Source organism: Polistes dominula, unplaced genomic scaffold, assembly GCF_049000335.1.
Source record: "Polistes dominula isolate Pdom_NZ unplaced genomic scaffold, Pdom_raw_medaka contig_373, whole genome shotgun sequence".
Lineage (NCBI taxonomy): Eukaryota > Metazoa > Arthropoda > Insecta > Hymenoptera > Vespidae > Polistes > Polistes dominula.
This window is the reverse complement of record NW_028300899.1, coordinates 5,861,317-5,874,534: the sequence shown is the minus strand read 5'-3', so window position 1 is coordinate 5,874,534 and position 13,218 is coordinate 5,861,317. Positions and strand designations below refer to the sequence as shown.

The 13,218-nt window shown below is 30.3% G+C and overlaps 2 protein-coding genes and 2 long non-coding RNA genes across 7 annotated transcripts; 2 read left to right on the top strand and 2 right to left on the bottom strand.

Annotated features, from left to right (window-relative positions):
- Window positions 1–25: 25 nt before the first annotated feature.
- On the bottom strand, window positions 26–7,200 carry Rich (guanine nucleotide exchange factor subunit Rich). The gene is made up of 16 exons (XM_015315969.2): window positions 7,065–7,200; window positions 6,808–6,915; window positions 6,528–6,683; window positions 6,141–6,455; window positions 5,972–6,063; window positions 5,632–5,905; window positions 5,404–5,556; window positions 5,125–5,325; window positions 4,699–5,062; window positions 4,419–4,624; window positions 4,006–4,347; window positions 3,404–3,893; window positions 3,052–3,340; window positions 2,499–2,971; window positions 2,034–2,394; window positions 26–1,926 (listed from the first exon to the last, which is right to left on the bottom strand). The coding sequence occupies exons 1-16, from the start codon at window positions 7,197–7,199 to the stop codon at window positions 1,599–1,601; spliced, it is 4,287 nt and encodes a 1,428-aa protein (XP_015171455.1). The 5' UTR covers window position 7,200; the 3' UTR covers window positions 26–1,598.
- On the top strand, window positions 4,451–8,627 carry LOC107063872 (uncharacterized). 3 transcript variants are annotated; one of them, XR_016178812.1, is made up of 8 exons: window positions 4,451–4,590; window positions 5,117–5,300; window positions 5,386–5,564; window positions 5,652–5,927; window positions 6,015–6,261; window positions 7,542–7,587; window positions 8,257–8,419; window positions 8,489–8,627. It is a non-coding gene; the product is annotated as an uncharacterized LOC107063872 (long non-coding RNA). The 3 variants fall into 3 exon arrangements; XR_016178807.1 differs by lacking the exons at window positions 4,451–4,590; window positions 5,117–5,300; window positions 5,386–5,564; window positions 5,652–5,927; window positions 6,015–6,261 and adding an exon at window positions 7,318–7,412; XR_016178811.1 differs by lacking the exons at window positions 4,451–4,590; window positions 5,117–5,300; window positions 5,386–5,564; window positions 5,652–5,927; window positions 6,015–6,261 and adding an exon at window positions 7,360–7,454.
- Window positions 7,921–10,382, bottom strand: Achl (La ribonucleoprotein translational regulator Achilles). Of its 2 annotated transcripts, XM_015335876.2 has the most exons (4): window positions 9,370–10,382; window positions 8,947–9,307; window positions 8,609–8,875; window positions 7,921–8,476 (listed from the first exon to the last, which is right to left on the bottom strand). In XM_015335876.2, exons 1-4 carry the CDS (start codon window positions 10,144–10,146, stop codon window positions 8,316–8,318), a joined length of 1,566 nt encoding a protein of 521 aa, XP_015191362.2. In that variant the 5' UTR covers window positions 10,147–10,382; the 3' UTR covers window positions 7,921–8,315. The 2 variants fall into 2 exon arrangements, with proteins under 2 accessions (XP_015191362.2, XP_015191352.2); XM_015335866.2 differs by having other exon boundaries at window positions 7,921–8,875.
- Window positions 10,143–12,030, top strand: LOC149033493 (uncharacterized). Its single transcript, XR_016178813.1, has 2 exons — window positions 10,143–10,284; window positions 10,381–12,030. It is a non-coding gene; the product is annotated as an uncharacterized LOC149033493 (long non-coding RNA).
- Window positions 12,031–13,218: the final 1,188 nt, after the last annotated feature.

The following is a 13,218-nucleotide window of genomic DNA, read 5'->3' as shown; positions in this document are numbered from 1 at the left end:
TAAACAAATTATAAATTTGAGTAAATGTTGTGAAAATATAACGTGTATTTACTAATATCTATATTACATTATGTATAAATAACTTATTAATATTTTACATTATATATTTTATATTCTCATTGATATTATTGCAATATTAGTTTATGTAAAATGCTGATAAAAATCCCATTTATATTTAGTTGTAATAATAATAATAATTAGACGAGTGTTTAACACTTTATCTTACTTCTCATTAGCCATACACAACACACATACCAATTTTAATAGTCTTTTGTTTTTCATTTTTTGTTTTACAAAAAAAATTAATATCACATTTTACAGCATATTACAAAATAATGATCATTGTGATACAATTCTGATATATCTTTTCCTGTAATTAATAATATCATTAAAAGAAAATTAATATTATTTCCAATTATATTATTGTTTATAGAATCGTTATTGTAGCAATAATCCATATAAATTACACATACTACAATTCCTTTAAATGAATACATTAATTTCTCTGAAAAATTATAAGTAAAGTACATATATGTTAAAAAAAAATCTTTTTTTATACATGTATGATGTTATGTGTATCCTTTTTGTTAAATTAAACAATTTTTAATAACATAATTATTTTTCCCATATAAGGATATACATATTAATGAGGTACTTTTGTTAATATATGTATACTCTCTGAATATCATTGATAAATTTATGTATTCAATAGTTGTCATTTTATCGAGAAAATTGATGAATTGTTTAATAGTTAAATCCATAAAAAAAGGATAAATTTAAAAATATTTTATATAAGAAATATCTGACAGAAAAAATAATGTTTATATAATACAGGTACGATGTGACAAATCTATTGAGACCATCATATGTATCTTTTGCTTTAATAATTATATCAAGATCAACGTAATTTTTAAATAAATGTAGGCAAAGAGAACAAAAAAATTCTAATCGAATTTTTTTTTTTGTAAATATTCAGTTTTTCAATCTACAGATGATTATATGATCGTTATACATATGTTCGCGCATCTATTTCCCAGTCTTTATCATGGTAATATTTAATATACTAATTTTTCTGAGAAATAAAATTGCTTTCTTATATTAAATACTGAATAAAAGCTATAAATATCTAAATTTTCTTTCTATAAAATGAACGTACAACTTATTATTGTAATTCGTCTATGTGTTCTATGATAAATTTACGATTTCTTACAATGAAAATATGTATTGCAAAATTGATTATTTTTTTTTTTTTTGAGGTATTTAAAATTTATCTTCATTTCTATTAAAATCTATTTAAAATAATAGTTGTACATTTTTTTTTAATTTTCTTTTTCTTCAACAGATTTATGATCATTGTATATACGAAAATGATTTTACATGCAAAACAAAAACTCAAATTATGTATTCAAAAATCTTATTTTAAGTTAGTTTCTTTCAGTTAATTTGATAATCAACTAACACATCTACATGTTTTGTTTATTTCTTTCTTCAATAAAAACACGTTCAATTAAAACAATATTTAAAAGACATATCTCCAAGAATTTCAGAATAAAATTTCTGAACTATGGAGATCTACGAATATTCTAAATGGTATTAGTTTAACAGATGATACAAGTTGATTGTTCAGAGGAACGTTCTATAGTACTGAGATTATTATAGTTTTCACGAAATCCAGTTTCTTCGACGCATACAGACGATTCACGCGATCTTTCTTCCTCTAATGGAGTACTAGCAGATGCGTGACTAATGGAAGAATGTCGAGAACGAGATGGATTACCGCGTTGATTATTGTTAACAGTCGGAGCAGGACCAGGCGAAGGATTTTCTGGTATTTGTTCTTGTTCCTGCTTATGTTTACTCAACACTAATTTACATAAAAGCGATGTCTGTCCTTGTATACTTGATATAAATGGTCTATATCCCAAACTATAAAAATAATAAAGATATTTCTTCTATCTTCTTTTTAAAGTTAAATATATTTGACAAACAAATGACTCAAATAATATAATAATTAATTAAATATGTTGACATACCATTCTGATTGGGACCACCTTGTAAGAGTTAAAAGTCCATCTCTTAAATTTGTTATAGATTCAAGGGTTTGCATTGGTGCATGTGCTGCTCGCACAGTTCTTGCCATAGCTGGTGCATCTCTTAAAACCACAGCCAATATTGCTGCCCATCCTAAACAACCACCTTCAAGGAATAATTGTAACAGATATCTAAGTTGTACTTCTGCTCTGCTAACTGGAGCACAATGTGAAGCCACATGAATTTCTGTTGGTTCTATTGGTTCTGAAGAAACCCAACATACTGTACCCACACCAGTTCCCACAATTGACTCAGCATCATCACGCCAGATTGTACTAGCATCACTAATTACGCTACTCGTATCTAAAATGGTAAATTATTCAAATAAATATTATTAATAATTATTGAAATTAATCGATTTGGCATATAAGTGACTCGTGCATATGTTTTTCTTTATATGATATTACCGTGCAACATATTTGGTGTTAGTTTCGCTTCAGTGGCAGGAAATTGTGTTTCTAAGCTAGCAACAGGTGACACCAAACTAGTATAAGGAGGTCTGCCACTAGGTAAACTTGTATATCCACTATCTGGTAAATCAATAGCAAAATTAGGAGTCACTGTTTCATCCTCAGGACTTTCGAGATTCACAGATCTTATTGATCGCAATGATGTCAGACTAGATCTTCGAAACCTTTGTAAATTAGGAAGCGACAAAACTGGATAAGGATATGAAAAATCTTCGTGTACAGCTTTTAATGCAGCGATAAAATCATCAATTTTAGCTGCTCTATCGCGTTCTCTACCAAGCCACGTTACCAAATGAAAATCTAAATGGGCAGCAAATCTTCCCAAATCTAATAATCTCCGAGCTGAAAGTAATCGACGTGCGTGACGCTGTAAGATGACATCAATGAAAAATTCTTCGGCTGAGCTTTCTCTGAAAATGAAATTATAAATAATCGTTATTGCATTAAAAAAAAAACAGTATATATTTTGATTAAGTCATTCTCCACTTACTTGGTATCAGACTTTTCTATTTTAACAGTTGGTACAGATTTTTTTCTTCTCATAACAACATTTCTAGTTTTTTCTAACATAGAGGATGGTGCAATATCTTTAGCCATTGATTCAGATTGTACTTTTGGTGTTGCTGTAGTACTGTAACTACGACTCCTAGACACTTGCATGGTTCCTAATACGAGAGATAAATCATCTTCATGAGGTGATAAAGGAGGGGTTTGTGTGTGTCCTCCTAACTTGGTTGTACCACCCCAAGATGTACGAGGTGACTCAACATCATTTGGATCTTTAAAAAAATAAATATTTAGTATTTAATTTTTTAAATAAAATTGTTTCTTCTTTTGCTTACCGATAGCTCTTAAAAAGCGAACAAGATCCTTCGAAAGTTCCCATCTTCCTTGTTCCAAAGCAGCATCTAATAGCAGAGTAGCATGTTGTCTGCTAACAGCTGATGGTTCAAGATTTTGTAATATGATTAAATAACTGGCAGCAGTATCAAGTTGTTGTCTTTGTAAACAATCTTGTAAAAGTTTTTTAGGTGGTCCAGCAACGGAAAATAAATATGGCCAAAGTGCTATTTCAGTTTTTCTTGCACACTGCACAACCGCTCTTGCCCATACTCCTGGAAATTCTCGGATGAATTCTACCACAGATGGTAGTTGAGCATCTGGAATTGGTTCTTTACTAGTTGCTTCTTCTTCCAGTACTTCATGAAGTAATAATTCTAAGGAATGTGGGAAGTAAGGCAGTGCAGAACAAGATCGTGCTATTTCCCATGCGTGATATCCTAAATTTCGATGAATTAGTTGACGTAATATTTGATGAAGATAAACTTGACTCTAAAATATTAAAATTGTAAATATATTTATAATCGTTTAAATTAATTTTAATTCAAGTATATAACAATATAAGTAAATATATATATACATATACATATATATATTTATATACCGTTAATTCCAATAAACTAAAAGGCAGTGAGAATGGAGAATTAGTATCAGATGTAAACAATACAGTGTCATTTTCAGCTCCTAATAAGATTGCATCCTCGAATAATATAGCCAGAGGATAAATGCACAAGTGGAAAGGCAGCATTATTCTTTTACTCATGAATGTATGTGTTTTTTCTTGATGATTTCTTGGAAATAATGGAAGCCAAACACGCATGCCATGAGCACCACAAAACAACCATAATGCTTCAGTTAAATGAGGCTTGTCTCTTCTTGATCGCCATGGTACCCATACATTTTCAACACACGAAGCTAATACCGTAGGAGGACTACACGTAAAAAACTATAAAAAAAATCAAGCGAATTATCAATTTTACAATAATTCTAAACTATTATATTTAATAAATAACTTACGATATCGGGATTATCAGTACAATGCTCACGCTGAACCATCAAAAGTCGTCCAGAAACATTGAGTAATAGACTTTCAGGATGTGGATGACTTCCAGCTGTTTCTGCACGAATTGTTGTTAATGTTGCACTTACAACGCAAGCAGGATGCACGCAAAGTCCACTAATATCCACAGTTTGTATTCTAGTTAATTCAATATCTTCCATTTCTTTAAAAATAATTACATTTTAAAAGTCAGCTTTAACGTCAATTTTATTATCATAATTGTTTAACAACTTTTACCTCCGTGTCCATCCAATAATATATCATAGATACTAATTTGTGCATTAGCACAAAACGTTAGAAGTCTTTCTTTAAGTGTATTAAGTAATAATACTTGAGATGGCATTCTAATACTCTTTACATAATTATTATCGAGTCGTGTATCTCGTGGATACATTCTAATCTCATCTCTATCATCCAAAAGGGAATAACTACTTGCTATCAAAAAACCACGATGCCATAATAATCCACCAGTTACTATGAAATCTCTTTCTTGACTTTCATTTCCAAAAAGTTTCCATTTACGAGATGGTAAGGAATAATGAGCTAAGCCTGTTCTACCAGCTACAGCAATGCTTAACCCTTCGTTGTCAATTGCAGTATACTGTAAAATACAATATAATAAATTAACAGTTAATAATAATAATTTACTAATTAGGAACTTACTCTTATTGGCCAATTGGAACCAGTATAAGCACTTGGAATTGGAACGACTAACCACTGTTTGCATCCGGCAAGAGTCTGAGTTATAATATCACTGGGACTTTCATTCGAAATATGAAAATTTGATGTGGTGGTAGACATACCACCACCAAGATTTAAATAAAGTCTATCTTCACCTTGTAAGTATAAATGTCCATGATGACCCTTTAAAATAAATAAAGAATACAAGTTTATTACAAAAAAATAACTTTTTTATAACTCTAGTTAAAAATTTGATATTACCATACATGGATTAACCGTAAGAGGGCTTTTTACAAAATCTAATTGTATAAGTGAACGCCTTGAGTGTGTCGGTTCATTTCCATTTTCTTCCATTAATAATGGTCCTGGTGATTCTCTCAACATCCATAATTGATAACCTTCCGCTGACCATTCCTAAACAAGTAAGAGAAAAAATAAATAAAATTATGATATATTTCCATTTCAAAATTAATATCAGACTTCATTTACCATTGTATGAATATGTAAAGGATTATCACGTGTCAAATCTACACGTAAACCATAATCCCACTTTAAACTGCATAATAAAAGTGCACCAAAAGTACTCCAGATTGCTAAACCACCACCTTCCCAAGCTAGAGCTATAGCACAACTATCAGGAGTCCATCTTAGACATCTAACGCAACCTGGTTTTCCAGGATAATCTTTTGAAGACAGACTTAACGTATGTGATACTTCCAATGCTCCAGTAGTTTCATCGATATAATAAACAATACCCTCTGAGCTGTTAAAAATATAGTTAAAAAGTTAGATTTTTACAGTATATTATATTAAAGTATATGACACTTACTTTCCTCTTCCAAATGCAATTAAACGATACTTATGATTTACAGCTGCACAAGTAGCATCATCTACATCCTTGGCCCAAATTCCTTGAACTTGCTGAAATATATTTACATGAAATATTATCAACTTACTCTTGAACATAAATTAATTATCAAATATATTTACTAACTAACATTTGGGTCAAATTTTAACGAATGAGCTGTTAAGAATGCTGCTTTCCCAGTGCTAAGAACAATAGCAAATCCACCAACTAAAGGAGAATATTCAATATCCAAAACATAGGCATTGTTTTCAGTAAGTGGTACAGCTGTAGTAGATATTTGTTGGTCTACGCTAAATGGTATTCTACGTAAATCAAGTGTATAGTCTCGATTTACTGTACCATCCCATTTATGCCGTATTACATGACTTGTTTTTGTTGCAACCATAAGTTCATCACGTATACATACTAAAGAACTAATTCCACCATCTATCCAGGCAGACTTTTCCTGATAATAACAATATATCCATTATCCTTTTTTACAATCATTGCCAATGTGATATTTAATCAATGTACTTACGAAAGATAAAACTAAAGATGGAATAACTTCTTTAATGAAAAGTTCTGCACTATCACGTTTTAGGCTTGTAACAGGAGAATCTCTTTGTTCGTAAAGACTTTTTCCTTCTGGACCTTTGTCTGCTAATCGATAAAACAGTAGATAGCTGTCGGATGTCTATAGAAATAATGAAAAATAATTAATATTAACATATTGGACAATTAATACATTGACAGCCACATCAGTCATCCATTGACAGTCAACATATTAGTATAAAAACTTTAAAGCATACATTACTTACTGCAATAACTAACATACTGGAATCTGGTCTCCATTGTACCAAGATATTTTCTCCGTGCTTTCTCAAAGAATCAGCAGTTCTTCTTATAAATACGATAGGAATACAAGGCTATAAAATAGTTTAATTATTATATTAAAGAAGAAGTCAAATATAACCAAATATGAAATAACATAATGTGTTTACATAATGTCAATATAATTGTCATAATATAATTACAGTTATATCATATATATGTTATTTTATTTAAAAAATTGTACCTTGCAATACCAGATGGTAAGAAAATCTGTCGTTAATATTGCAAATAGTATTTTGTCTCTATTACAAACAATGGCCTTTATTTTATCTGGTTCCGTGCAATTTAGGACTCGCGGCCATCCAATAGGAAAAAACATCTTTTCTAAAAGAGAATTTGATTCTGTTACGTTCACATTTCTTTTTCTTGTTCTTCCTTTTTATGACTTCGTTCAGTAATCCTCACTAATTTAACAAGTAAACATATCCTAACCTTAATATTACGAGCATAGATGCGACAGAAACAGGTCATACTAGGTTACTATACATGCACGAATGCGCAAGAATTTCATCACACAAGTTATTTATTATACGTACGTATAACACATTTGTGTTGTATTAGTATAAATTCGAAAGTACATAAATTTAATTCTCATTTTTACAATTATATATTTTTATTATATATATTTATAATATATAAAATATATGTTATTATATGTTAGGTTGACTGTGGAAAGTTCGTGTCCATTTAAAAAATGTCATTAAAAGGTAACATTTTTTTTATTTATATATATATTAGGTATATATATATTTCAATTTAAAAATATGTTTAATAAAATATTATTTATTAATAAATATAAATTAAAATACAATTTCAATATAAATATATGATGTATTTTTTCTTCTTATAACATTATATGTACAAAATAGATTAATAACAATAATATACAAAATTAACATTTACTACAATGTAAAATAAATTTAATACAAATAAAAATTAACGTAAGATTGATCAATTATATAATTAAGTTCTACAAAATTTATAATAATTATACCAAAATCAAATAATATAAATGGCACAATGAATATATTTAACTAGTGTATCGTTAGATATTATATTTAATAAATTAATTCTGCATACCATATTGGATTTAAAATGTGTTTTTCATAATCGAGCTTTTGTACTTATTTCATTAAATTTTTTCATATCATACATTCAATACACGTATACATACATAAAGCATACATAAAGTTTTATCATTAAAAGCAAAGGGAGGAAAGAAAATTGACAATACTGAAATATATTTTCCAATTTTTCTATACCATATCACAAGGAGGAATATATAACAATGTTAAGATGTTTTATTTTAAAGATATTTTATAATTTGTCGTTTCTATAATAATATTAATAATAATAATAATAATAATCCTTTTTAGGGAGGATTGGAGATCATTATTTAACACGGAAAAAGTCATGGCTCATACAGGAGAAAATTTTAACATGCTGGTTCCATAGTAGGTGTGATAGGATTCATTCTAGGTGGTCGGCCAAAGCCACGCGTTCCATCAGGACCGGAAGGCATCCTTGTTACATTTTCAGGTAAGTGTGTCATGATCAATCCATTGTTATTTCTTGATCGGTAAAAGTTATTTTGCTCTGGAATCGAAGAACATAAAGATAGTCTTCTGACTCCTGGATCAAAACCTGAATCTCGACTACAAGAGGATAATCTACGGAAAAATGGGCCACAGTCTACTGAACCTCGACGACTAGGATTGTAACAAGTACCGTTGCACTCGGTGCTAGAAGTTGAACCACCTGAGCAACAGGAAAAACGTCGGTTTTGTTGATAATAATAACCGGGAGGGTAAACTATAGGACAACAGCCAGTTTCAGAACCGGAGGAACAGGAAGAATATCGTCTGCCATAATTGCTGGCATCTGAATTAGAGCCAGAACTTGATGATAAACGGCGAAGAACAAAACCGTTTTCGGATCCTGATATTGAACAGGATGACAATCTGCGCGATAGCCAAGCATCTGGTGACGGTGGACCTGAATGATAAATATTTATATTATAATTTATGAACATATTATTCAATCTTTGATAATCAATAATAATTTACCTTGAAAAGGATGACCAGGGTGACCGGAGTGACCAGGGTGACCAGGGTGACCAGGATAAACGTGATATATAGGATATCCATGAACAGGCCTTCTGTATTTTGCTTTTCCATCTTCAGCCTCGGATCCACTGGCACAACTCGATGAATTATAACTATCTTCTTTAGTCAATTTCGTAACGATTGTCTTCTTCGTCGGTTGTTGTTTTCTTTTCTTATCGGATAACTGTTGTAATTCGAATATTTTTGCATCACCTAAATTCATCTCTAAAGCTAATCTGGCTGAAGCCGAGTCGGTAAATTCAATCATGGCACATTCCTCAGTTGGCTTCAGTTCTTGTCGTTTAGAGATTGCCTGTCGGACCTAAATTAAAAGCGTATTTTAATTAAATTGACTTTTATTTCGATTGAAAATAATTACGGTACCTCTGCAGGTGCAGGATGTCCAGGCTTGAGTACTCTGATAAGTGCGATTTCACCGCATGGTTTAAAGATTTCAGCTACCGATTCGACCGATAGTCTTTCCACGGGAAGCTTAGCAGCTAAAATCGTCCTAGATGGTGTTGTTTGATCGAAAGCTGGCAAAGGATTAATCCTACGTAATTTAGTACCCTGTGGATTAACTTGTAATTTGGAGGATTTAGCCAAAGCAGCACCGACGACCCTCCAATCCTTGGTAAGATGTTTGACTCTTTTAAAACTCGAGACGAGTTTCAACGATACGTAACCCTCTTTATTTCTCTTCACGTGTTTCAAAAGAAATGCATCCTTTACTATACTTTCATCGGCAAAATAAGATTCTACCTGAGCGCAGATTTTCTCGCTTAACTCGTCGTCAGGTAAGACAAAATCATTTGACTGATTTTGAACAGTAGATTCATTATTACTATTCGATGTTACCACTTTCTGTTTGTCCAATTCTTTCTGCCCAACGTCGTCCAAAGAATCAACACCCGAATCTTGTTCAACGTTCTGTTGTTTCATGATAACATCAGTCGATGATTTTCCTTCGCTATCCGAAGTCATACTATCAGATTGATCAGCTTCTTCATCCTTAGAACATCTTCTATCGAAAGACAAACTAATATCGCTGTCGACGGAAGAGATGCTGTCCCTGGTATCAGACTTTTTCATTGGAGGTGGTGAAAACGTCAAATTACCGACCTTATCTCTGGATTCCTGTTGAACTTCTAGCTCATCCATCTTTCTTTCCAAGTTAAATAAAACCCAGTGGAAATATTTGTTCGTATTTTTAAGACTTCACCGAGCCCCAATGATTTCTCATCGAGTTATCCGAGGAGAAAGAAGCCCTTTCAAGAAGACGGATCAAATTCTACGTTGGTTTGTTTTATTTTTCTTTCTTTCTAATGTTAACTAATATTCAATCTCCATTTAATATCAACGTTTAACAACATTATTCCTTGGATATCGTTGCAGAGATCGTGATCGATTAAATTCTTTGAATAACAATCATTGACAAATATCACTTGATGTATGATATATGACCCGAAACAAGAAAAAAAAAAGAAATGCAAGTAAAAGAAGAAACGTCGATGGTTTCTTAAAGGAATCTGTGTTCTTACGCGAGCAGTAGCGCGATTTTAAAGGGAGGACACCACGGAGAGGACAACAAGGACAAAATATGAAGGGGCATGGATGATGGATGGATGGATGGATGGAAATTAAGGGAAAAAAAACGAGGAATGATTTTTTCCCTCCCTCGTTCTTAGATGAATGCGTGCCGGTGTATTCGGTTTTGAAAGACAGGGAGGGAGGAAAAGTAAGGGGAACGTTGCGCGATCCGTGACAGTTCGAGCGACAGTGGCCTTCCATAAGATATTTCCACTTGTTTAAATACTTTCGCCCGTTCCCGCGCATGCTCGTATGTGGTCAAATGTGGCAATCCTCCTCCTCGTCGTACCTCGACAAGATGGTCAAGCTACCCTGAGGTCATGACCTTCCTAAATGACAACGAAGAACGGAAGATTTGGTTTCTATCGAAGGCGTCTAACCGAACCTCGATTAGACAAACACATATCTGATATTTTTACAGATTATTTACAGTCGAATACTTTAAATATTAAAAATTTTATCCTAAAATATGATTTTTCTTATAATATAAAAATAATATGATTCGTATAAGTACATTTGTTATATTAATTACACAAAGACCACCGTCAAAATCAATAATTGTAATTGATTGACTAGTTATAGTATTAAAAATGAAATATATAAATGTATAAAGATGATTAAAATATATCGTATAACGGTGAGAATAAATATTTATAATCATCGAATGTAGAGAATCGATTTTTCGTATCTTGCGGAAGCAGGAGGAAAGAGAACACGACAGCAGGAAGGAAAGATGTTTTTATGGTGGTGGTGAACCTTGATAACCTCGAAGAGGCCCCCCGGGCTTATTCACAAACACTTCGCGCATTGCATTCGGACACTACCAGCATAATAATAAATAGGTCAAGTGCGGCCGGTATGGTGTGTATGCCCATACGAGTTGTGAGAAAGGACAGAAAGATACATAAGATTCATCGTACTTTTATCGAAAGGGTTCTTTCTATGGGTTCTTTCCTTCTCCTCTTTCTTTTCTTTTAAACTATTCCATACTCATTCGTATATAACTTTTCATATATTTTATAATATAATATCATATTAATTTTAATTTATATTTCAATTTGTTTTTTTTTATTATTTATATATAAAAATTTGTAGAGTTACATAAATATGTTTAAAAATAAAAAACGAAAGTAGTACGAAAGTTTTATTTGTTACCGAGGGGAATTGTATAATTAATAATTATTTTATAACTAATAATTAATATAATAACATATGAATTTTTTAAATTTAATTTCTATCCTGATTGTAATTGATATAATAATAAAGAGTATTTGTTTTTGAAATACTAATTAAAAGTTTGTATAAAAATACCGCGCGATCCAATAAGTAGTATATAATTTATATTAAATATTATAATAATTAATAATTAAATGAAAAAAAGTTGGCTTTGTCTGATACCATAAATCAACTTATTTGTAATTATATGTTCGTCTTATTAAATAACTCTGTATTTAATATCATAATCTCTATAACTAGAAACCTATATAACGAAGCCCATAAAATGTCTTCATTTTTTTCTAACTTGTTCTTATTTATATTTCATGTTTGTAATCGATAAGTCATGTTCTTCGTTCATAAATCATATCTTTGAAAAGTAATAAAATTAAACAGAGTCACGTCGTTTGTAAAATACCTGTTCTTCCTTAGAATCATTTTAATAAGTTAAAAGAATGTTTCATATATATATATATATATTCGTAAAAGAAGAACAATGTATAAGAAAAATTGGCTTTAACGTTTACGTAAAAGCATTTGACTCATCGATATTGTATTCTTTTCTCCCTCTTATATATGGCTTCTCATGTATTACGCAACAGTTGTTCCGAAATTGATCGAAACTCTCTAAAATGTGAATATCTTTTCTTTGTTCGTCTACAATTTATATTCATCTCATTTTGATTTAAATTATTACGAAAATTTGCATTATTTTATTATCATATAAAATTTCTAACAAAATAATCAAAACATTTATAGTTAATCGTAAAAGTATTTGTACCTGCTCTCTCTCTCTCTCTCTCTCTCTCTTTCTCTCTCACTGTAAATTTTCAATAATTTATATTTATTTTTAACGCAAAGAGAGCTGTAAAATTCTTCTACAAAGGGAAACATATTTTAGAATCATTATAAACTTTCAATTTTATTATTAATTTTAAATTATATTAAATTTAAAATATATTTTATTATATTATATATTATATATTATATATTATTAAAATTATTATTATATTATATATATTATATAATTATATAAAATTTAAATTATATTAGTCAACTTTTAAAATTACCGACACATATATACGAAGATGAGTTGAAAAGCCTTAACAAACCAAAACTTTTATTATTTCTTTAAAATAAAAGTGAGCTTGACCAAAAAAATAATTTTCATGTTAAGCTCAAGACTTTTCAACTTACCCACATATATTAAAATTAAATAAACGTCAGAAATAAAATCGAATTTTGTTAATTTAATTAATATTATTTTGTTAAAAATAAATAAACACAAAAATGGTATTAAATTAGAAATTCTCGGAAGTAAAATTGAAGTATTTACGAATAATATAAATTTTTCTCTGTTTTGTAGGAATGTCCTTGTAGATATATTTTCTTATTTATTTTTATTCAACAAGGTCTGCATTTATAGTA